This window comes from Dreissena polymorpha, chromosome 1 (genome assembly GCF_020536995.1).
Source record: "Dreissena polymorpha isolate Duluth1 chromosome 1, UMN_Dpol_1.0, whole genome shotgun sequence".
In the NCBI taxonomy this organism is placed as follows: domain Eukaryota; kingdom Metazoa; phylum Mollusca; class Bivalvia; order Myida; family Dreissenidae; genus Dreissena; species Dreissena polymorpha.
Window position 1 is genome coordinate 58,867,914 of NC_068355.1, and position 26,524 is coordinate 58,894,437.

Consider the following 26,524-nt stretch of genomic DNA (forward strand, 5'->3'; position numbering starts at 1 on the left):
ATATTCTGATTAGTGCATCAGAATGTTATAATGTTAACATTTTATTAAGAGAAGTACAAAATTATTTTAATATTATGAATATATAATTTAAAATTAGCGAATACAACGACGTGACATTAATTGCATTATTATTATTTAAAAAAACGTACACAAACATTTTAAAGTTAAATCACGTTTGTTTTGAAGCATATAGATTTTGCATATATACTTTAACATACAAAAACATTTAGTTACTAAATGCTTGTCCATGTAATGTTGTGACGCCCATAAACGGTTTGCAAAATAGCAATACTTATATACTCCTTTAACAAAACGACATTTACCATTCCTGTCATATATTATGTATTGACTGAGATTAAACGTTTAATTAATTGTTTGCATGACTTTGGCTGTATCGTTGGTTGAAACATATATTCAAGTGGAATCAAAAGTTCCATGGCGCTGAGTGTAAGAGAACATTTTAATATAGGTTGAAAGGAAAAGAAATCTTATAATGTATTCATCTGTGCATTTAATTACTCTAATTTGTATGTATCATAATTGTTTGAAAGTCAACTTATTTTGGTCTTGCCGAAATCTCTTGAGATAGGTGTCGTTTAGTAGTTTCGGAGCCCAGTCAGGGGCCAACAGACGTGCGAAGACATGACAGCTAGATGCTTCATAACTGATCGTTATATAATTTCATCGGATGTTTTATTGTTGCATTGTATTGATTAAGAAAGTGTGGATATCAGTGCATACAATTCGCGCATGTAGTTAATATAAGTATACTATTAATGATAATGTACATTCATTCATTGTATTTTGAAGTTATGATGCTGTTAAATTGTTTTAATTATATTGCCCAAAACATAATTAGAACGTTTATTAATTGATCATACATTGATGTATGCAATTTTAAATACTTCAAGCTACTGTGTTCAAGTTTTGTTGACGTAATTAATGTCGGGTTAATTTGTTTTAAAAGAGGACGAATACAACGCAAACACGCATATGCAGGTCAGGTGGTCTACAGCTTTGCCACTATTTGACAAAATGCAGAATGATCACTTTATAAGGCATAGGTTTTGCATTAATTTGAGTTAGCATTGTCAGTAGAGCTTGTGAATACATCATGGCGTAACTTCTTGTCAACACACGTTGAAATCAAATATAACATAGGCGAAAAGATACCAGAGTCTCTATTTGGTATTCGGATCAAATTAAATTGAAATGTTAAATTAAAATGTTTGTTTTAAAACTAGCTAATTTAACATTTCTGCAAACATATAAGCTCGTATTCAATATAGTAACAACATGAGATGAAAAATACATCTTGTTCAACCCCAGAGATCCGCATGTGTGCGAATGATTTGCCTTTGAACAGGGCAAACCAGAATGGATTATTTATATGTTTGAAATTACACTGGTGATGATTAAAATTGTTACTTTTCCAGTGCAAGCTCAGCTAATCTAAGGAGTGTAACCATAATTCAGCTGACTCTGATTCAATTATAGCAGTTTTTAGTGTTACTGGAATAAACAATGAGCACTTAACATTGGTTCTACAAACCATTTTATAATTTATTTACGTTGTTCATGCTAAATGACCTCGCTGTAATTCTATCTTACATATAACTGGGATACCTGTAGGCCTCTTGAGAACAAGGACTCAAATTAACGAATACTCTATTGACAGTCTAGCTCTCTGACAACTCATTTGGATCCTATTTAAAACAAGGTTAAAATGTAAAAAAATATCAAAATCCCCATATTTACAGTCTAGCGACTCTTTTGGTTTGTACAAGGATATTATAAAAATGCAATGTTTACATTGTTTAAGTGAAAGGAGGGTTTGCAGCTTAAACCATTCTAGCACTCGCCCTTGACTGTGCTACTGCGCAGTTTGGACTGAGTTTTCTTCCTCATTCAGTCGAGTTGAATTTTGTCTTCCTCAATCAGTCCAAAAGAATCTTTAGGACCATACAGATTTGCAAAATGTGGCTTTATCAACTTGTGTTTGTATTTATACTGCTCTTCGGGACAGTGAAGGGTAAATATATTGTTGAATATGTATATTTATGTTTAGTTAAACATATCTGATTTCATAAAGAGACGTAAATATAGATTGTCTTAAAGATTATAATGTTGTGGTAGTCTTATCTTAAAGCATTATTATGTCGAAGTTTCGTAGGGGTTTGTTTAATTATGCGGTTTAATTCTTTAATATGCTTTTTGATAAGAACAATCAGTCAACCGTTATAACGTCATAGTAAGTCCGCATCATTCATTTATAGATACATTTTTACATTATATTATTTATTGATGGTTGAGTATAAACACTTAACAGTCAACTCTTATTTAAGTATTAAATGTATCGGGAATACACTTACGCACATGCATTTATACCTATTAATGTCTTTATTTAAATATAAATTACAGTTAAATCAGCAGGAGATATATTTTAAAATCACATGACCTATATTAATGGCATGTGACAAAATGACACCTAGAAATGGGAACAGTTCTAGGCAAACACAAACTGTATGTTAACAAACATACGTATGTAAAGAAATATTTTTTCAAATAAAGACATGTCCATTTTTCAATGCCCTAGAGTACAAAAAGTATGGGACAAAAGCTTGCATTCGTTTTGGTATATATTTTAATACAATAAAATACTGCAATGACGAAAGAATATCTTTATATATAACATATGACATGTCGATTAATAATCATGCTAGCTCTATAAATGTGTTTTCCAATGCCCAATAGTGAAGAAAGTATTTGATAAAACAACAACATCATGGATTGGTTTTTATTCTCCCCCAAAATTTATTTTGGGGGGAGCATATAGTCGCCGCTTCGTCTGTCCGTCCGTGTGTCCGTGTGTCCATGTGTCCATGTGTCCGTCCGTGCACAATTTTTGTCCGGGCTATTTCTCAGCAACTAATGACCGGAATTCAATGAAACTTTATGGGAAGCTTCATTACCAAGAGGAGATGTGCATATTATCAGCGGGTTCTGGTCGGATGATTTTTCACAGAGTTATGGCCCTTTGAAATTTTCTAAAAAAAAGTCTTGTCCCCCCAACTACTGTGCCCTCAAGACGTTTCCTTTTATCTGAATATATAGTGCAATATTGTGACCAAAAAAAAACTTTGGGGAGCATCATCCGTCTCCGACGGTTTCTTGTTATTTTATGATTTAAAAAGATAAATGACTGAAATAAGCGCGAGAGTAGCTTCAACTGTTAACGTCTCTTCTGACGTCTTACATGGTCCTATCGTTTCTTTGTGTAAGTATGGTTCGGAAAAAAGCGTAAAAGTTGTAGCTTCGTTATAGCAAATGAAGGCTTTGTTGATTCTGTTGCATGAATAAAAAAAAAATTATTGTTGTGAATATTGCACGAGAAGTAACTGACAATGGTTGACCAATGTTGTCGATGAATGTATTTAAGTTTTGTTTAACAACATTTTCAATACAGTCAGCAATATAAATAGGATATTGGTAAATTTCGATGACTCTAGTGAAAGTACATTAATGTTTTGTTATGAACGAGTGAATTAAAAAAATCACAACATTTCATTTTCTTTTCTTTTAATTTAACGAGATTTCTACCGTTTATTTACATCTTAAACGAGTTACACTAGAGTGATTCGCTGAATAACAGAGGTAATGACGCAAAAAAACGGCGTAATTTCTAAGAAAAACATTTAACATGGTCAATAATTATATCTCTTATTTTCTCACTTTGAGAACGGATTTTAACCAGGTTTTCCGAAGGAAAAAACTGGTTATTAGATTGGCGAATGCGGGCGGGCTGGCGGGCTGGCTGGCGGGCTGGCGGGCGGGCGGAACAAGCTTGTCCGGGCCATAACTATGTCGTTCATTGTCAGATTTTAAAATCATTTGGAACATTTGTTCACCATCATTGGACGGTGTGTCGCGGGAAATAATTACGTCGATATCTCCAAGGTCAAGGTCACACTTTGAGTTCAAAGGTCAAAAATGGCCATAAATGAGCTTGTCCTGGCCATAACTATGTCATTCATTGTGAGATTTTAAAATCATTTGGCACATTTTTTCACCATCATGGGACGGTGTGTCGCACAAAAGAATCACGTCAATATCTCCAATGTCAAGGTCGCCACGACTAAAAATAGATTTAAAAAAAAAAAAAACTTACAAAGGGGGTTAATTTTGTTTGTTCATTTCAAAAGTTCAGTTTGAGTTTTCTCCCTTTATCAGATTTTTTTTCACAATGAAAACCTGGTTTTGTGACAATTTTGTCCCTTTTCATTTGTAGTTTAATTACAATAACGATGTCGCTCAATTACTTTGAATGTGAGGAAAAGAGCTTTTGCTATTCCTGCATGTTAAATTAGACTAAAGCATATTCAAGAACTCGGGTCCAAAGATTCAGGGCGATTAAAAAGTAACATGCATAGAACAGAGTATGCTCGTCGTTTTTATACCATATTTAGCGTATAGGAGCCTGCACCTAAGCTTTTACTTTAATAAACGTTGCATAATTTTCGACGAATCCGTGATTCTAATCATTCATTTAAGCTACAAACTGCTTACATAAGTTTGCGCCTAAGTCTTGTGATACAACTTTAATAATAAGACTATTTGCAGCAGGTGTTTAAATATTCGGAAAATCATACTTATTTTGAACATCACATTTTAGAACGAAGCACTTTATGTACAAAAATCAACAAAAACTGTATTATAGAAAAAAATCAAACGATTGCGGTTTTGCATTAAAACTATTGATACAACATTCAGATTAAATTAGTTTTTTGATCAGAATTATCATAGACAAATATTAATGCATATTAAGTACTAGTCTAAATGAATTGTCTAGAAAACATGATTGATTTGCCGGGAAAGTAGCAATTTAATTTGTTTTGGCAGGTATTGTTTATCTGGGATGTTATAGAGATTTGGTGACCAAAAACAACCGTGTATTCCCGACTAGGCTGCAATACTCTAACTCAAACACACCAGAGGAGTGTGCAAGTCGTTGCAGTCAATACAGATATGCTGGCGTGGAGGTTCGGTCGTTATTTTAAATATTTGTTTGTAATTCGGTCAGTGAACTTTTCGGTAGTATTCCAGTGGAACGTTTTATTAAAGTATTTCTAGAAATAAAAATACGTTTAAGCAAAACATGTATACTTTTAAGAATTGCAAAATCTTATTGCGACACTCTTTTTAACCTTGGTATTTTAAAATATAAGTTTTAACGCTATGGGTGAAAACCATGAAACCACGCTCAGATAACGGACGCAATTTTAATTACAATACGTTTAAATAAATATTTATTTTGTTCACTTTCATGCAATACCGAATTGAAATTCTATGAGTTAAAAGATACGCTCATATTTCCACGAGTTCCAAGGCAATTTTTAAAATTTTGCTAATGGTTGTTGTCTAACACAAATTATCACACTTTTCTATGTTTAAGATTCAGATTTAAGATCAAGTATTTCATGATTTTAATAGATCAGTTGACAAAAACGATCTGGTTGACTATGATTGTTGGTATAAAGTCATAAACAAACAACGGTTATTTGAAAACAAAAAGTAAAACTGAACTAAAATTTATGCTTACCTCAGGTTTTGTTCTGTAACGGTCCATTTCTGAGTTATGACCGTAGAGTTAAAACAAACTGGCCGGTGAATAAAACTTATGACAAAATATGTGTATGACTAAATTAGTGCATGTCATAAACATCCGAAATTGAAAGTATCCGAAGAGCATAAATGTTCCTTCAATAAACTCTTCATTTAGTTCGAGGACGAATGCTTCTGTGGTGATATGCTGATTGCATCGCAAAGGCCAGAATCGGAGTGTAATGATAAGTGTCCTGGAGACAAAAGCAAGATATGCGGAGATGGGAATAGGATTAGCGTGTATACCAATTGGGGTAAAGCTATATTTTTATAACAATTATTTCATTTTATGCAAGTATATTGTGAACATTGTATGTTTTTCATCATGTTACTACCGATTTAGTGCAACAAATTAAAGACAAAATGTAATAACATCATTTTTATATTTAAATTATACCAATATAAAGAAGTGAAACTCCAGCTGCTGGAGTAGTATTGAATTATTTTTATAAACAATTAGTAGGTCCTTTATTTAAGGCAAGTGACCGATTGCCCAAACAGTACAAAACAGCACAAAACAGCACAATACAGCACAATACAAAACAACATAAACACAAATAAGAATAAAGCTGGGGTCACCGCCTTGGAACGGTCAATGCAAAGCATTGGGGGTTTAAACCGGGTTTTGAGCGCTCAACCTCACACTTTGCCCAGCAATATTCATAATACAATTAAGTGTAAATAAAATTTAACCTCATAGCATTGTAACTCAAATTGAACAATAATAAAAGGGAATAAAAACGCATTCAATTTAATTACCATTTAATTATTCAATGGTATTGAAGATACCAGAGCAACAGAGTTACAACTTTTTGAGGAACGATGGAATGAAACTATGAACAAGTATCAACTACATTCCTTCTTTATAGAAAAAGATTTAAAAATATAGCATCATGAAGTTTATATTTCAGATCATCATTGCACAAATACAGGAAGAAGCAGCAATAATGGGTGTAAAAGTTCCATATTAAATTGCTTGGTTGTTTATGTACTGCTAAAAAATAAATCAAACAAGAAACGCCTGTCACAGAGAAAATAAAAATAAAATTATAAACCCAATGACATATGCATGTAGATTACAACTGGGAAAGTTGGTCGTATGACGTCACAAAAATCAATGTACCCAGAAACAGAGAAAGAGTTATGACGTAATTGACAAGCGAAGACACAATGACGTGACAAAATCCAGGGGCAGTACTGTAAAGTAAAAATAAAAATATTAATGGGGCGGTACTGCAAAATTGAACTACTAATAAAACAAGTTAAGGTGATTAAATATTAACAATCAAATGTATAAAAATGGTAATTCCATTAAAGCGACATTATTGGAATCAAACAGTATATAGGTGTTTTGACAACTGACGACAGAAATGATTTGATGTAAGATGTGAGTCTAAATGTAGTTTTCACAAATCAATCAAAGAAACAAGTTTGGATTTTATTAAAGCGTGAGGAAGCGTTGTATATAGTGTAGAAAAATCATAAGTGCTTACTTGTGACACCTTATATTTTTTCTTTTCAATTTTATCAATAACTTCTAAGGAGTTTTTTATTGACCAAAATGGGTTAATAGTACTATTTCCATAAACTTTATTACAATATTTAGCTATATGATATCTAATAGCACTCAATGCAGATGTAAGATGTATGATAATTGCTTGGTGGTACACGACACTGAATTAGCGATAAAACGACTTTTATATGGCGTTTTATGTAATTTAGGTATCCAGTTAAGTGATTTTTCTTGTCAGTAATATTGACTATTACATTTAATTTTTTGCATTCGGCAATACGGTCGGCAATAATTTCATAAGTTGCTTATTGTAATCACAATATGATGTAGTTTGTGAAAGTTTTTGTGAAATAGTTTGGACATAAAACACTCGTCATATTATTATAACATTATTAGCAGCCTTATCAGCAGGAACTATGACTAATTTAGATTTAAAGTCTTCAAGCAATTAACAGAGATATTGTTTATTAAATTTAGGTGAATGTGGTAAGGCCAAAGGATTTGTATCATAAAAATATATTTTATTCATGGCCATACTAAATATTTTTGTTTTCCAATCATTGAGTGCAGTGATTTCAGCATTTTCCTACCTGCACCATTTAGTGCAATAATCCTCTAAGGATGTTACGATTTTCTTAATTCAGTCATCAAAATCAACAGGAATAGGCAATCTATACTTAGGGCCTCTGCGTAGTAAATTTCTAAGGTTTTTATTTTGAATGAAATTAAGGTCCCCATTAAAAACATGTCCATTTGGACCATATATATATTTGGAACTAGAACAGTCGCATGATGTAGGACAATTTCATATTACATTAATATCTGTGGAAATAGAATTATCATTAAAAACGATACTTCTTACAGGTTTACTATATTTGTAGCAAATAAGTGGTGATTCAGTATTGCGGAAATAAGGGGGAACCGACGTACATTTTTATCATTGAATATTTTTGGAAGGTCAATTAAATCTTTGTTACAAAACTCAATTTTGATACGATTTTTGTTTTGTTAAGTGCATTTTCAATAAATGGTTTAAGATAGTAGTCAGTGAAATATTTAATAATACAAGCACATTCATATAGAGGGTCAGATTGAAGTAAAATAAGTTTACATTCCTTATCAATATGCGCCAACGAAGAAACAGAAAGAGAGCAAAGTGCACTTAGTAATTTATGTTTACCCCCATTTTGTAATAATGTGTAGCAGTCATTTAAAGAAAGCAGACGTTTAAATTTACGCCTTAAGTTACCATTTTTCCTAATGCCGTGTGAACATTTATTTCTTAGACGTTTACTAAACAGAGAAAACGAATTAATCGATTTATTTTTAGAAATAGTTCCAACATTTAGAATATTATCATTTAATACAAGCCTGTTATATTATTTTAAGTTAGAATTAATAAGTCGATTCTAAAACAATGTCTGTTCATAATAAGCATATCCTGTCGTAATGCTCTTTGTGAATGAGTGTGCAACCATTTGACACACAATTGTTTGGAATAATGTAATGCAAATGAATGTATGGTAAATAAATTACTCCTTAATGTTTTCCCTTAACAGTTTGTGGACACCCTCCCCAAATTGCAAACGGATATGCTAGGGTACGAGGAAATGTCCCAGTTATATACGGTTCAATCGCTGATGTTTACTGTAACACGGTTTTCAAACAAACAATCACTTGCCTTTCAAACAAGTCATGGGAAAAGGCGACCTGCGAACAAACAGGTAAGATTCTGGACATCTATAGTTTTCATCTACGATGTATATCTAAAATAGTATAATACTTTTGCAATGCAATTTGAAGGATGCATATTATATTCGCATTATTATTTATATTTAACATTGCAATACATTTAAGTCTAACAAATGATTCTAAAATATTGAATTATTTGTTTAAAAAAAGCACGAACTAATTTGATATTTACGTTTAAGACCTACTACTGTATTTTATATTAACATTATGAAAATCGACGATATTTGACGAAATTGTTCTGCGATAAGTTCTGATTGCAGCCTAATACACATCGTCACAAAAGAATTATAATATCAGTTACTGCTTAGTGGTTTGCATAAATATTATGTTTTGAATGAAACCTCGAATGCAATCTCCATGTCTTAAATCAGACGTGTAGAAGTAAATTGACACAGGTAAATGTTTCTATGGTATTCTGTAGACAAACAAAAACCAGCACCAGATCTGTACAAGTTTTCTGTACATAATCGAATGTAGAAGACGCGCAGTGTCATCATAAAACGCGTTTACTGCGCGCGAGAATTATAGCGTCATTATAGTCCGCTATGTGAATGTTATGACTATATAAACAAAAGTAACACATATTTACATTTGTAAAAGAATTTCGACGTGTATATTCAGCTGTGACCCTTAAGCATTAGACATGTGTATAATACGTTGTCTTACATACATATATGAAGTAAACTATTATAGGCATTCGCAAGTAAAAGGTCATTTATTAATATAAAAAAACAAGATTGACTCTGACAGTTGAATTAAAAGTAATACTTTGACATATGAATGTTGTCCAGTTTTGATTAACTACCTGACATGATATATTTTATCCCTTAACAAGTTATTTTATAATGCTAACTTAACGTAATATTGTGGCAATAAATATAGTCTTCTTTATTGTTTGACCTGACAGTTTGACCTACTCAAAGATGAGAGCGATCTAATACTTCTGTGCAACCACCTATAATAGGTAGACATTGATGTCGTGTTGTTTCAATATCTTACCCTGACTGGAAAAGAAAAATATTGAATGACAATCACTACAAATACAAGGACATGGTTCAAACGTTGACCTTAAAGTAAAACACACTCCATATAACTAAGAAAATGTGGAAATTAATTTTTAAATCTGTCACGGCATATCGAAATAATATTTTGTACAAACTCAAAATGTATATACCAGTAAGTAATATTGTAATCTAGCTTGACCTTTTAAATTATCTAAAAGTATGCCCTTGCAATTAAGGAAAGCCATCTTAGTTGTTCAACACACTTTTTTTACCAGAGAAAATATGACTTCCCCGTTTTTAACAGTTAAATTGATCAGAACTCTACACGTATGTATTTATCACGTATGTATTTTTACAAACTGACGGTGGTGATACAATCGTGCAAGCGAATGCGAGAAATCAGTGGTCAAAATGTTTTGCGTTATTTGGGTTAATTGTCACATGTATCTTAACTAGACACAATTTTATCCGATCGCTTAAAGATAATGCAGTTGAAAACATCGTTATCATAATAAAATGTGTTCACAGTTGTTGTTGTTTTTTGTCTTGCAATTATTTACAAAATGGTTTCTTTTAGAGCCGACTGTTACAGTCCAAATGCATTTGGGTATTTGTATTTCGTTATTAAATGACAACGATACAAATATGTAAGGCAGAATGCCCTTGTCAAAACGATTGTATGAAAAATAGTTTGCAAATATATTGAGCCATATTTAAATATTTGAGCTAAGTGTTTAACGACAAGCAAAGACATTAAAATGTTTTCAGTTTATGTAAGATAAATAATATTTAGTTCATACTACAATATATCAAATGATGCCAATCCCGGAGGTTACGGTATGAACAATACTATTCACACGTTTATGCAATCGTTATAATGGCACACAGTATTAAAACTGTTATTTGGACTTGTGTTTGTGTATCTAAATTATTGGACGCGACAGCAAAATTAAATATCCAAAAATGTTATTACGCTTATCGTATTTTTACTCGTATTTATTACGACTACATTTGACTTTCTTACAAGGAAGCTTTAATTTTACGGATGCTATTTGTTTCAACATGGTAGGTAAGTGGCACACTGCTCTAGCCCATACGATTCAAACAACAGTCACAATAGTACAATACTGCGTCGGATGGATCCAAACAATGTACTGTTTCAACTTTCAACATACCGAATTATCATCAATTTTTTGTACAAAAATATTTGCCCAATTATATTGAACAACAACCTTAATGAAAAACACGTACCTCATACCCGTAGCCAGGGGGGTGCGTTGGGTGCGTTCGCACCCAATCTTTTTTGACGAGTAAAAATAATTGTAATATAAGTTGCAACCAACTATATTTGACGCAAAAACGGTAATGAATTTTTTTCCAGGAACCCAGTGAGTCTTTGTATTTAAGCGTTAAAATAATGTTGTATTCAATATGCAACCGACAGGTCATCATATAATTAATTTCTCGATTAAGTCATTCCCAAGATAGCGCGTGATTTTTTTACAATGTTTAACCGTAGAAATGTTGAAATCAACAGAAGTTTTGACAGCAAACTTTGAGAAGATCTAGGAAGCCGGTCCCCGCAAAATGGAATTGGAATCTTTGTTAAAAATGGATATTTGTTTTCTGTATAATGCATAATTATACACCTGGCAGTCTTATCCGTATAAAATCGATACTTATGTAGTTTAGATATTTGATACTAAATGATTGTTTTGTAACTTTTGTCACCGTTATTAATATCTGTTAAAGCCATAACTTAAATAGGTATCATAACAAAATGATGAAGCCACCACTTATAACAATTACACATTGTGCACAGCATTTTCGACAGACTGTGTTGTCTTTTTGTTATATCAACGTACAACTATTTTCGGATCCCCTAAATGGTTTTCCAGCAACAAACATATCAGCTATGCTCAAGACAGGCTTATTTTGTTGTTGAATGACAAGAACACAAATCATTTTTACAAAGCAAAGTAGCTTTTTTGTAGTTTGCCAACACTTAATGGCATCTGTTCTGCTCCACATAAATAACTTTTCACAATGTTTTAATTATGTCAAACTTGACACTTGGAATGTCCTACTCTCAAACAATTGTTAAAGTGAACGTTATAACATATGATCAGATGGACGTTAACGTTTAATGTTTATCAACTGTGCCGGATCTTGAGCATATAATGGGCAAATAAGTACATCTTTTTTCTTCGAAGTCCTGGTATATATTGTTTAGGATCATAGGGCCAGTAGTTTGTGGTTATAGGGTCTTAATGAAGCATTAAGTGTTATATTTTTCTGAAATTCGTTTAGAAAAAGATTACTTATTTGTTATAAATATTATTTAAAAAAAATAAAGTAACCAGTCATGCCATTTTTGATTTCTTTTAAGTATTGATGCAGATTGGAGATGACCCAGTTTTGTTAATCAGTGTTTGTTGTACAATACACTATTAGAACGTTTAGAGCAATGCTAACCCTCTGGTACTATCCATAGTAGCAGACCAATTATTGTTTTGAACAAAAAGTAAACATTTTTTATTAAATTTGCTCGATTTATGAATGGTAGAATGTTGGAATGGTAAAACACACCAATTTTATAAAGATTTCAAGATTCCAATAAATAAAGATATTTTATACCGTTCTTATTGTTTGATTAACATTCTATAATTTTGCTGTTGCATATGTAAACAAAGTGTGTGCGCGCATACTAGTGTCGGGTTAAACACCGTATGAAATGATGTATATCCGTGATTGATAAAAAAAAGGTGGTTATTGAAAAACGTGGTGGGGAATACATGTATGTTATATCATATTCATTTCGATCAGTCACTGAGTATGGTCAATGAAAGTGAAATTTCATATAATAATGATCTATAGCTTCAGTCTCTAAATACAGTTAAAAAGTGACCGGAATGCAGTAGTTTACGTTTCATTTTCAAAAGTTTCTAGGGGAAGGACCTCCAACGCCCCCGATTGCAGGAGGGGGACATCCCCTCCCGCACATACCCCCTTCGCCACTTCGTTGCTCAATAACAATCGTCGATGGCCACAATTCGCACTCCCCTTTTCAAAACCCTGGCTACGGGCCTGTACCATTAGATCTGTTTCCTGTGTAAAGCCTTCATATTACTTCTACAGATTGCAGAGATCTGGTGAATTCTCATATTCTAAGGATGTAAGGATTTAACATATGCATCCTGATTGCTAAGCAACACCGTATCCAATATACCACGTGCATTTAATTAACTTTAAAATAACACGAATTTTGTTATCAGCATAGTATCTTATTCTCAAGTCTTATGTTTATATATACATGTATGTATATACTTCAATAAACAACGAGCTGTTGTTTAGTCCAGATTTGTAAAATGATATATAATGTGTATGCAAACTTTGTAACTGCCTATATGCTCGTTAATGATAATGCATGTTTTATTTAATGTGACTATTGTCATTAAGAAGTGTAGTATGCTTGTCTGTGTTTGATGTTGGTTGTGAACCATGATCATGCTTTTATTAGTGTTATGCGTATAACACCCAAGCAATCCATTACTACATTTAAGATACATGCATGATGGTAATATAATATTTTAAAAGCCATGTGTATAAGAGTTTAGGCGGATGCTCCTTAATATAGAAAACAAATGAAATAAGGGCATAATGTTTGACAAACATTTAACTCGATATCTATCGAATTCCTTACATTACTATTACAGGAACTAAAACTGTTTCATCAATGAGTACTACACGTGTAACTACAACTAATACGTCGACACATGATGGTTCCACAACTGATAGTTATACTACTAAACTGTATTCCGTTGAAGCTAATCCAGGTGGATCTACTAAGCTGTTTTCCGTCGAAACTAATGCAAAAGGATCTCATCATCAAGGTATTCACAAAGTTCTAAACCTGACAGTTTAACAACTCGATTTTACGACAAACGATGTCACCTCCATTATTGTAGTGTCTAAGCAACCTCATAAAACAGTGTCATACTATTAGTGGTTTTATACCTATTTGCAAGTCTCATGATTGGAATTTTTTAGAGTACCGTTTTTTGGAAAACACGTTTTTCTTTGTTCTTTTGTTAACATCAATAAAATACATACACACGAGCTGTGTTTAATTGTTCAATGATTTAACAATGACTATATAATATCTGGCGACGAGGAAAACTGTCTACGTACACATCATGGCTACAAACCTACCAAATTTCCCAACATTCGTCATACAGTCTGACGGTGGGCAAACAGAGAACACTGCTGGTGTTCGATGGAAGAAATGGGTGGACAAATTTGACAATATGTTACGTGCACTGGACATAAAAGATGACAAACGTAAGAAAGCCATGTTACTGCATTACTGTGGGGAGGAGGTCTACGACATTTTTGATTCCTTCTCGGACACAGACAAGGGCATTGGTGCCACTAGGGACGAAATTAGCGGCGAAGGAACCGTGAAAGTTCCAGATGAGTATAACAAACTTTGCGAATCGCTTAAGAACTATTTCACACCTAAGCATAATCTCAGTTTTGAGGTGTACAAATTCAGACAGGCCAAGCAGGAAGCTGGGGAAAGTATTGATTCGTTCTACACCAGGCTTAGGACTCTTGCAAACACATGTGAGTTTCACAACAAGGATAATGAAATATTATCGCAAATAATCCAGGGCTGCACATCGTCGAGGACGAGAAGAAGAGCTCTTAGGGACAATTATACGCTAAACAAACTCATCGAAGAAGCAAGAGCTTTGGAAATTTCGGAGTCACGAGCGGCAGTTATGGAGCACACCAGATCAGTAAACGTTGTTCAGCACGCTCGTATGAACAATTCGCATAGTCACAACACATCTTATAGCAGTACGAAATCTGGTGGATCTCGAGGGCATGGCGTTTTCCGTGGTCGTGGCGCTTGTCGTGGTCGTGGGGCTAGTCGTGGTCGTGGCACATCTGGACGCTCCAGTGGAAATCATGGTCATAGCAGGAGTGAACTATGCCGAAACTGTGGACGAGACAGCAGACACAAAGTGTGTCCTGCACATGGACAGACATGCAGATTTTGTAAAAAACTCAATCACTATGAAAAAGTGTGTAGGTCTAAACCTCAGCAGGCAAACTTTATAGATGTGAAACAGGGTGAACATTATCAATCGAATTTTAGTGACAATTCGTCCGACGAATCTGTGTTTCATATTAACAGTAAAAACTTTCATGGTGATATTCCATCTGTACATGTTAAAGTTTTCAATACTGATGTTAAATATTTGATTGACACAGGCGCAAGCGTAAACATTATTAATGAATCAAATTATGAGAAATTAGATAAGAAACCTGTATTGAAACAACCAGTACCATTGATTTTTGCATATGGTTCTACTACACCGTTGCCCTGTAAAGGTTATTTTACAGGCAAAATATCATACAAGGGTAAATCTATAAATACTGATATGTATGTTATTACAAATACTGACTCGAGGCATTCCGGTTTTCTCCTTGGCGCGAAAGCGGCTCAGTCACTGAATTTGATTCAGTTTGCTTTCTCCTCTGTCTCCCCCTCTAGTTCCATTTTAGATCAGTACCCCTCACTGTTCGATGGGAAGATGGGGAAGATCAAAGATGTAGTGGTGAAGCTTCACATCAACTGTGATGTCCCTCCAGTCTCACAGCGTCATAGACGCATCCCCTTCCATGTACGCAAATATGTTGAAAATGAGCTCAAGCGTCTTGAAGCCCTTGATATCATAGAGCCCGTAAGTGGTCCTACACCCTGGGTAAGTCCTGTGGTTATAGTTCCCAAAAGGTCTGCTGGTGTTCGTGTCTGTATCGACATGCGAGAGGCCAATAAGGCGATTTCCCGAGAGAAAAACCCCATGCCGACTGTTGAAGACCTTATGGCTGATTTGAACTCTTCCACTGTCTTTAGCAAGTTAGATCTTTCTAATGCTTACCATCAGTTGGAGCTTGAAGAGTCCAGTCGTTATATTACCACTTTCACAACTCATGTTGGGTTGAGACGATACAAGCGTCTTTTGTTTGGTGTCAATGCTGCCTCTGAAATTTTTCAGAAAATTGTTGCTGACCTATTAGCCGGTATTCCAGGGGCTAGGAATCTTTCTGATGACATCATTGTTCATGGCAAGACCCAGGCGGACCATGATCATGCACTCAAACTCACATTGGACAGACTTAGCAGTTCTGGTGCTAAACTCAACAAAGATAAATGTATCTTTTCTGTTACCAAAATCTGTTTCTTTGGCCATGTTTTCAGCAATATGGGTGTGTCAGCCGATCCGGAGAAGATAAAATCTATCGTTGGCCATTCTGAGCCAAAGAACCCAGGTGAGGTACGCTCATTTCTTGGTATGACCCAATACGTCTCTCGATACATACCTCACTATGCCACCATGACAGAGCCTCTAAGGCGACTCACCAGACAAATGAACCCTGGTCGTGGTCTGAAGAAGCACAATCTTCCTTTGATAGCCTCAAATCTGCTCTTTCTAGCACTCAAGTAATGGTTTACTTTGATCAAAAGAAGTCCACAGAGATTCTTGTTGATGCGTCCACTGTTGGTGTAGCAGCCATGCTAATGCAGGAAGGAAAGGTCGTATGCTATGCGAGTCGTGCCTTGACCGATGTAGAGCAACGATACAGTCAACTAGATAGAGAGATGCTTGCGGTTGTCTTTGGGGTAGAACATTTCCATTTGTATATTTTCGCTTCTGAATTCAAGGTGGTCACGGACCATAAGCCGCTTTTGGGCATTGTTCATAGCTGCAAACCTGCGTCTGCTCGAATGGAGAGATGGCGTCTGCGACTGATGCCTTATCAGTTCACACTTGAATACAGACCTGGTAAAGACGAGCTGAACCCTGCTGATTTCATGAGTAGGCATCCTCATGAAAAGCCCACAAGAGATAATGCTGCTGAAGCATATGTTGCTTTTGTAAGCCAGCACGCCGTGCCAAAATCGATGTCTCTGGATGAAGTGCGTGAGTCAACAAGCGGTAGCAAAATCTTACAGAAGGTAATGATTGCAATCCAGACGGGTAGATGGTGGAGTGACCCAGATCTCAATGAGTTTGTACGTTTCAGGAATGAGTACTCTATTTATGACGGTGTAATCCTCAGAGACCATCGCCTTGTCATCCCAGAACCTTTGCATGACAGGGTGGTTGATATAGCTCACCACACTCATCAGGGTATTGTCAACACAAAACAACTCATTAGGGAAAAGGTTTGGTTCCCAGGCATTGATAAAATGGTGGAGGAGGCAGTAAGGGCGTGTATTCCATGTCAAGCGTCAAATCCCGGTCCTAACAAACGGGAACCCATTTGTCCAACCCCTCTTCCCCCCGGGCCATGGTCTCAAATAAGCCTAGATTTCGCCGGACCTTTCCCATCGGGGCAATATCTTCTCGTTGCAATGGATGAATATTCTCGTTTCCCAGAGGTAGAGATTATCTGTTCTACTTCTGCCAAGACTGTTATCCCACGTCTTAGGTCTATCTTTGCTCGCCATGGATATCCTACTGTGGTCAAAACAGATAACGGTCCCCCGTTTCAGGGTCAAGACTTTGCTGATTTTGCTGAAATCTGTGGTTTCAAGCACAGACGAATAACTCCTTTATGGCCTGAAGCCAACGGATGTGTTGAAAGGTTCATGAGTACTTTGAACAAGTTTATCAGAGCATCTGTTGCAGGCAACCGTGATTGGAAAGCTGAACTTCATAGTTTTCTGATGTACTACAGAGCTACACCTCATTCCTCAACTCAGGTTTCTCCATTTGAATCTCTCACAGGCCGTAAGATGAATGTTGGATTTCCTGATATCCCAAAATCCGAGCAACCCATACCTGTTTCAGCTCGTATGTCTGAGAATGACAGTGCTAGCAAAAACAACATGAAGGCCTATGCAGACAAAAGGAGACATACAGCTATGTCCCCTCTCAAACCTGGCAGTCATGTGTTGGTTAAACAGCCAAAGCTGAACAAGCTTACCCCTCCTTATGATCCCGAACCATATATTGTAGTTCAAAAGCGTGGTAGTATGATCACAGCCGAGCGCGACGGTCATTTCCTAACACGCAACTCTTCGTTTTTCAGACCAGTGAAAGGCGTAGTCCTACCCGATGAAGAGGAACAAAGTAAGACGGATGTGGTAACTGAACCACAAATCCCTATCCCGTTGTCTAGTCTTCGCCCGATACCTAAGCCAATGGCTAGATCACATGAAATCCAAACACCCCCACTTTCATGTGATCCCCCACCTATCTCTGAGCCATTTCCGCAAACCATTAGTCAGAGCCCGGCGGTCCCTTCAACCCCTAGAAGAAACCCTTCTCGCTCTGTCGGAATGCCTCAGAAATTCAAAGACTATGTTTTGAAGTAAAATACAGGAATGTGTGTTTTTGTTTAAGGTAGTTTCAGTATTGTTCTAAGTATCGTTAATCTAGTCCTAAATTGTTGAAATTGTCATACTAGTCTTTTGATAGATATTTTTGAAAACTTAATCATTCTAGTCATTAGTTAATGGCATATCCTTCGAAGCATTATTTTAAATTGTTGTAAATTAGCCTCAACATTAGTCATTTTGTTTATCATGTTTTTTTCATTTTATGATAATAATTGAACCTACTCTGGCATTAAGTTGTAACAACCTCATTTCACATTATCTTACACTTGTTTATGTCTTGTTTATTTGTAAGTCTGAAATGATGCATATTTTTTACATTTCGTTTAAGAATCTCTTAAACATTTGATTAAGAAAAATAGTTCTTTGCAGGTTAAGAAGATTTTAATTCAAGGTAGGGAGGAATGTAGTGTCTAAGCAACCTCATAAAACAGTGTCATACTATTAGTGGTTTTATACCTATTTGCAAGTCTCATGATTGGAATTTTTTAGAGTACCGTTTTTTGGAAAACACGTTTTTCTTCATTCTATACATAGATGTTGACGTCACTACGTTATTGTCACCTCTATACTAAGACGCATCACATTCCCCTGGTTTGGGGAATTATGCTATCGCCAAAGTAGTTCTGCGTAGGAATGAAAATGTTAATAATGAAAGAAAAATCGTTGTTTATTGTGTGTTTAAAACGGAATATTGTTTAAAGAAATGTTATTTACTTAGGTTTAAATGTGATTTTGAATCTCTATTAAACTGATAGCGATTATCAGAAGCACGATTACCTGACCTACTTTCGCTTTCACTTTTCACTCATAAAAGAAGTGCTACCCACAATGCCTTTCGCGTTAGTACACAGGTCAGTAAGACCGTTGTGTACACAATGCGTTTTTCTTTGTTCTTTTGTTAACATCAATAAAATACATACACACGAGCTGTGTTTAATTGTTCAATGATTTAACAATGACTATATAATAATTATTTCTTCCACGCATGTGTCCACGGATAGTTTGAAGGTTTATGTTAAAAATGCGAACGCAATACAGCTAAAAGTATTATAAAAACCATAAACTGTACTGAGTATCAGCATGAATAACGCGCATGAAAACCATACTAAAGTAGTATTTGTGCCTGTTTTCCTACATCATACCACACTAGCAATTAATACCAATGACTATATTAAGTGTTTTTTTTATGTTTTAGACATTTTAAGCCAAGTAAAAAAATCTAGTGCTAAATTTGATATATGATAATTGTCACGGTATTTTACAATATTTATCCATAAATATCATATTCAGGCTTATATTATAAAGTCATACTAATAAAACAATACAGTTACCACCATGGGATTGACTATTATGTTTATACTGTAGAATCATTTCTTTCGATCATGAATATCATATAAGTCTTTAAATAATTCAGATTCTTTTCAGATGTAGGTGTAGGTATCGGTGTTGCAGTTGGATTATTGTGTGCAGTCGGAGCAGTAGTTGTCGTCATTGTACTAAGGAGAAGGTATTGTGTTATAAATTGCATAATGTCATAATGCATCGATGTAAAATATGTTAGAACATCATTTAAATTAAGGAAACATCGTAAAATTTTAACAAAAACCAAACGTAACCATGCTATGTTCACCTGATTATAAGGAAATACAATTACTTTAAGACATTTTAAGCATCTAATTGATGGCTTGATAAAAAGTGAATAACAATTTCGCTGCTATTGCAGAAAATCATGAGTATATTGTCATTAAATCATTGCGTATAATTAGAAGCAAGTTTTATTGTTATCAGGAAAGAATATCCCTGTTCGAATACTGCATCGACTTCCAATATTGAAAATCACTCGGTTGAAATTGGACCAGATCAATATTATGAAGAAATTGTTGACACAAATGAAAGCAATACAAACTACAGCGAACCGGACAAAAATATATGTTCTGCGAACGACAATGCTTGCCATTACGAATGGGCTCAGGATAATGAAAGTGAAACAAATGCCAACTGCAATTCAGAATAATCTTAAAACATGTTTTATAAGAAACTGTAAAAAAATGACTACTTGAATGAAAAGTAAAAGTCTAAAAGCAACGACATTTTTTTCGTATGATTCACATTAATGATAGAAAGGTATAAACAGTAATAAATTGCTCTATAATAAATAATGCTGTAAATAAGGATTGTGCGTTTGAAATCTTGTTTATACTGAAGGAATTATAAATCGCTCTTGTAATCAAATGAGTGTGCCTAACTTTGCTCATTGGGTCATTGTCGACTTGGAATGGCTTGAAGTCACCCGGGGGTGACTAGAAGCCGATTCTTGTCACCCTAGGGTGACTTCAAGCCGATTCATGTCACCCTGGGGTGACTTCAAGCTGACCGGCTGTCTAGAATCGGCTTGAAGTCACCATAATGTGACATGAATCGGCTTCTAGTCACCTCCCGGTGACTTCAAGCCATTTCAGGTCGACAATGACCCAATGAGCCCTAGCTTTGTAGCACCTGTTTCTTCCAAAACACTAATGTATGCATGCATATAGTTTTACAAAAGCAAGTTCATGAAATGATTCCGTTTACTTAATTGGAAATACGATGCTCAATTGAATGTTACTATAATTTGCAATCTCACCAAACTAGTTTTAAATATATTGTAAATATAAATTGATGCACGACATGAGTAAAGATGAAACAATTCGAAAAACTCCTTTGTGATTAATTATAGTATATCAGTTATTTATCAATTAGAAAAACAGAGTAAAACTCTACAACCGGAAAATTATATGATAAACAGATATAATCAAATTAATACGAATTCGGTAAAAATGTCCACCACGTTTCAGTTGTTTAATTATATTAAACTCGATTGTGTTTAGGTAATTATGTCTCGCAATATTTGTGAATACGATGTAGATGACAGAGCCATATCTATGTGCTTTTGCTAACAGAAGCAAATTTTTTTTTTCTTTGGTGGCGTATATTTAACACAAATTTAGACAATTATCAATTCAGCGTAACATATGTTGTTTTAAGATCAGCATCTTTCCAAACAATAACAGTTTATCAGTTCGTTTTTATTACCACTATCATTTTTACATACATTTGCAAACTGTAAATATCGCAAAACAATTTAAAGATACTTGTCCTGTGGTGTACATATCGATCAATAGAGGTGTTAATACTGATTATAATTACTGATAACAAACAAAGAGTTCTTTAGTGTGTTTTGTTTTTGATGTAGGAAGCCATTCAGGCTATGATAAACAAGGTGGAGAAAACTATTATGCGTGGTAGATGTTTGAAAACACAGGTCGTTCTTGACATGTTTTTCAGTGTAAAAAGGAACTAAATTAAACTAACAAATGTATACATATACCATTGTTTGTTTTTCAGGGTGCACTGTTTGATTTATGTTGTGCTTTCGAAACAACAGATTAAGTGACATGTATTGTTATAGTGTGATAAAGTATGAATGAATGTTATATATTAATAAACTATTACAATTCGCTGAAAGTGTTTTTGTCCCCAAATTAGACTATGTAATTGACCTTCTGAAAGTAAAATATTCAATGTCCCCTCTAAACCGGAATCCTCTCTAAACCGGAATTTCCTCTCTGTCCCGGGGATTTCCGGTTTAGAGGGGTTCCACTATATAAGCTTACTAAGTGTTCCCAAGCATTCTTCTGAAATGACAATATTAACTTCGTCTTTAAGATACAAGTTATTACAGCAGATTTGCAAATTTACGCCAAGCCCACGTTTTGCAAAGTTTAAGTCAACATTGAAACAGTTATTAAACACAATTTACACGGTTTTAGTTATTGTTTTTACTACAGAACTTTGAGTCAAGCATTATTCACTTTATTAGCAATACAAAACATTTGCACATAGATTTGTCTATTTAACATTTCTCATTGCAATCTACCAACATTTAACAGCTTGGAATACTTGTTAGTTTTCGCCTCTTAATTAAAATAACTTGACATAACAAAGATAGATGAACTAATACTTAGAAATGAGAACATCAATAACTGACAGACGCATTATACCCATGCTATAGCTCATGAATTCGTTACAATGATCATCGGTTCAGGACAAAAATGTCATTAGATGAAAGCGTTGGCGGACGTTCGCACGGACGGACGACGGAAATTATGGTATATTATGTAGATCGTTGTGGTTAGGCAAGCTAAAGAAGATAATCACCGACCAACAATATTACTCCAGTTTATCAACATTTAATGTGCGGGGGTACAAAAGGTCAAGAGTTTCATTTCGCTACGCAATCGACATTGACAACGCAATAAAAGCTAGATAAAATAAACATGTCATCAAATTTTGTAGTTCAGAATTTCATTCCGCTACATAATCGACATTGACAACACAAAAAACGCTAGATAAAATAAACATGTAATCAAATTTTGTAGTTGTAAAATTGATATTCCAGACATTGCAAATCGCGATTTAATCAATAATCGTCCATTGTGCAACGTATATTATGCCTGCAGTAGTTTTTGGAAGGTTGGATTTGAGGCTATAATGTTCTTCTGATATACGCGCGTTCGAATTCCTCGCTCAGGGCATCGTTGAACCCCAGTCGCCAAATTCACGTGAAGCAGTTAAACCATGCGAGGAGCTGTCATGCTTTATGTTTATTATTTGAGACAACCACAGACTCATCGGAAAGCGCAATGTTTAAAAAGGTTGACAATCGAATAATGTATACAGGTATATGTTATTTGAATATCTTCATAACAAAATTCAGCTATAAAAGTTGAAAAGTGAACTACCTGGAAAATTATGTAATCGACATGTTAACAATTCCTAAAGAGACTGAAGTTTTATTTAAATGAGGCACTGTTTAGATTTGCTGGTAGAGCATTGTCGCTCTGCATGTTGTGTTAGCGGGAAGGAGCCCGCCGTCCAGGTCCAAGAGCAGGAAGGCCGCCAGACTTATAGTTTAGAATATGTTACGAACAGTGGAAAACGTTGTGTTGAAATTTAATAAACAGAAATAAATTGCTTTGAACACTGAATAGGACTTGTGTATGTTTATTGAATTTTAAAGACTATGTCACAGCTTTACGCCTTTTTTTCTCGAGGAGAAGAGATCTCGGTGTAAGTTCCGACTCTGGTTACAACACAAATACTCGATGCTAAGTTAACAAGAAATATCTTTAAAAAAGATATACGGCGTTGATAGTTCAATGAATGAGATCAAGGATAGCGAATGTCTTTTTTCTGTGCAGTTCTTAGCTGCATCACACGCAGTACGGGATGTTACGCGGAGTTTTCGCGGCTTATTTTACATTTTTACATATTGCTGGTCATAAACCTATAGATACAAAACAGAAAACCAAAAGAAGAATGGAAGTGAAATTAAAACATACGAGTCAACCGGCCACACGAGAAGTATCCGTATTTATAGGCGCGTTCTTCGAACAAACCTGTTTTAGTGGTTTGATTCGATTATTAACAGTATCGATAATCATCGCGCTCATGCTTTATGCATTGGTCAATATGGTGGAATAATTATTGTTAAATTAATCAAAAATAATATTTATCATTGTTTTGTTGAAAACACATTAAGAATCTACATATTTCTGGTCTAAAGAAAATTCCAGGTCACCTAGTTCACGGATAGCGTATTTATTATATAACTATTATTTTACTGGCCGCGAACTCCGGAGATGACCTGTATATAAACTCTGACATTCATACACTGGCCGCGAATTGACCCGGGTTGAAATGCAATGTATTAAAGTGAGGCCTCGCTTCCACTGCTCTTTATACTTTTACATGTTAACATGTTGACAAGAATATGGAAGTAAGTACTAAAAATGAGAACATAGCCTTTAAATATAAACGCGTTGCGCTGGTAATTCTCTGAAAATAAAAGGTGTACGCACAAACTGTATTTATGTCGAGAATTGAGTGTAAAACTGTTCTATCTATTAAGCCTTTTCATTAGAAATAAAATTGTTTCATGCAGTAAAACAGTGTTACAAAGACGCGGATATGTTTCCAATGTTCTGGTGGAATACTCAAATCAGCCAATGGAATAAATGAAGTGTATTCATTCGTACCTAGCCGCGGGAAATTTTATTTGAATTTTATTGGACACTTACAAAGGTCAGGAGAGGTGAAAAGCTGGCTTAATTCAGCTTACGCCGAAAAAATGTTGTGCCGTGACGAGAATTCTCGGAGAACAAACGATGTAAATGAACCATAGATGTTCTCCGCAACACTGTCTGCAATCCAAGGGAGCATTCCACTCCATCAAACAACAAACTTGCCGTTAAAAATGCTGAATTCACCAAACGCTCAAGGAAACTATGGTCCGCAAGCTGCTAGGAGCCATATATGTCGGTTTGCAGGATGAAACGCAATCTGTCTACCTCGGACCAAAATGCCGTATGTTTCGGTTTCGAGTTTCTGAACCACTCATCAGAAAAAATAGCGAACGAGTCACCATCTTATAATTTGATATTTGAGCTGAACTCAAATAGAAAGAAATTCGTGTGCTTATATTTATTTATTTCACAAACTTATATCATGTAGATACGATTACAACGGCATCCCTGCTTACATAGAATAAAATATTCAATCAGAATAATTTGGTTACACGATCGTACGAGTTCACACAACCTATGAGGAATAAGAATATCGTGATGTGCGTTATATAAACAACTCGGATTTGAACTCACGCTAATACGTATTCATCGAATTTTAAGTTTAACACAGAAGCCAATCAGCAACCCTAGTTGACTATTGCAAAAATAAAACAACACTTAACAATGTTCACCCGCTAATTTAAACAAGAAAGGTATGCGATGTAATCACGAGGGCCATGATGTACAGCTTGCATTACATTAGAGGTATTCGAAAAACCAACGGAAGATCAAAGCCGAACGATATCTATTGTACATAAAATTCGCTACCCATCGGGTAAACAAACAATTAAAATCAAGTACACATGTAATTCCAAACACTGCTTTTAATACATGCCTGGGAGGGAAAACTATTCATGAATATACTGCATTCATTTAATTGGCTGATTTGAGCATAATCCCCCGGAACAAAAGCAACATCACCGCGTCTTTGTAGTATAGGATGTAACACTGTTCAGAGTAGGGGAATGCGGACGACTCTCTGCATGGTCATACGAAAGATAGATATACATTTTGGTCAAGTTACAATTACGCATTACCGGTATATTCCATCAAAAATTCCCCCCAAGACATTTAGATTCAGTGCTGGGTCAGTAAAGCGAAAGGGGAAGACGCGATGCACTATCAATAAACGCCGTTTATTGATAAAACAGTATTGCTTGCCAGATCTCAAATACGGATGACCATCTCGGTCAATCATTCACTCACGCCGGTTTGTAAGCGCTTTTAAGTGCAAAAGAAAATGTGGACCGTCCTCGGTATTCAAAGAAGTCATCAATCGAAAGTATTTGTTATGGGAAAGGTTCCAAGTAGGAGTTCCGCACAAGCATAGTCTCAACTCACACAGTGAAAGACAAGACCGTCTGCATGCACGGACCAAATCTTGCACTCACCAACTCATTCCTTCACTAAGTATTCGATCCCAATGGCTCGCCGATTGTCTTTTGTAAAGACAGCGGAATGTATTTCAACGGTCTAAACCTGAATTTGTAAACACACACAGCAAAGGCATCGGCAGCGTAGCCGCGATCTAAAGTGCCGCGACCTATATTTTGATTAGTGGCCGTTCCGAAAAATTACGCAGCGGCTGCAATTAACAACAATGTTTCTTATCAATGGCTATCAGTGGTTGGTATATACGCTTCTCATCTGGGCGAGCCGGGTGCGATCCCCGCTATAGACGCATGTAAATTTGGTTGGTGGTCACTATACCGGACAGTTGGGGTTTCAAGCGGTCATTCCGGCTTCATCAACAGCATAATGCGACACCAAAAGTGTAAGTTTTAAAGTAAAACAATAACACAATGCTACACATTGCAGCCATTATTTCACATTATTCTCACCTTTCGTAAATCCAGTGAGACATTATTATGAAATGCTGACATACACTCTTAGTCCTAACACGCTACAGCCTCTGGAAATGAAAATCATGTTCATCAATACATATAGATGCAATTTGAAAGTATGCAAAATTGTCATTAAATCTATAGCCTAGATAGCAAGTAATTTATTA

The 26,524-nt window shown here is 35.1% G+C and overlaps 1 protein-coding gene across 2 annotated transcripts; it reads left to right on the top strand.

Moving 5' to 3' along the window:
- The first annotated feature begins 1,897 nt into the window (after window positions 1–1,897).
- On the top strand, window positions 1,898–21,848 carry LOC127882104 (uncharacterized). 2 transcript variants are annotated; one of them, XM_052430548.1, is made up of 7 exons: window positions 1,898–2,032; window positions 4,900–5,039; window positions 5,780–5,915; window positions 8,734–8,898; window positions 13,647–13,823; window positions 19,775–19,856; window positions 20,138–21,848. In XM_052430548.1, the coding sequence occupies exons 1-7, from the start codon at window positions 1,978–1,980 to the stop codon at window positions 20,361–20,363; spliced, it is 981 nt and encodes a 326-aa protein (XP_052286508.1). In that variant the 5' UTR covers window positions 1,898–1,977; the 3' UTR covers window positions 20,364–21,848. The 2 variants fall into 2 exon arrangements, with proteins under 2 accessions (XP_052286508.1, XP_052286519.1); XM_052430559.1 differs by lacking the exon at window positions 8,734–8,898.
- Window positions 21,849–26,524: the final 4,676 nt, after the last annotated feature.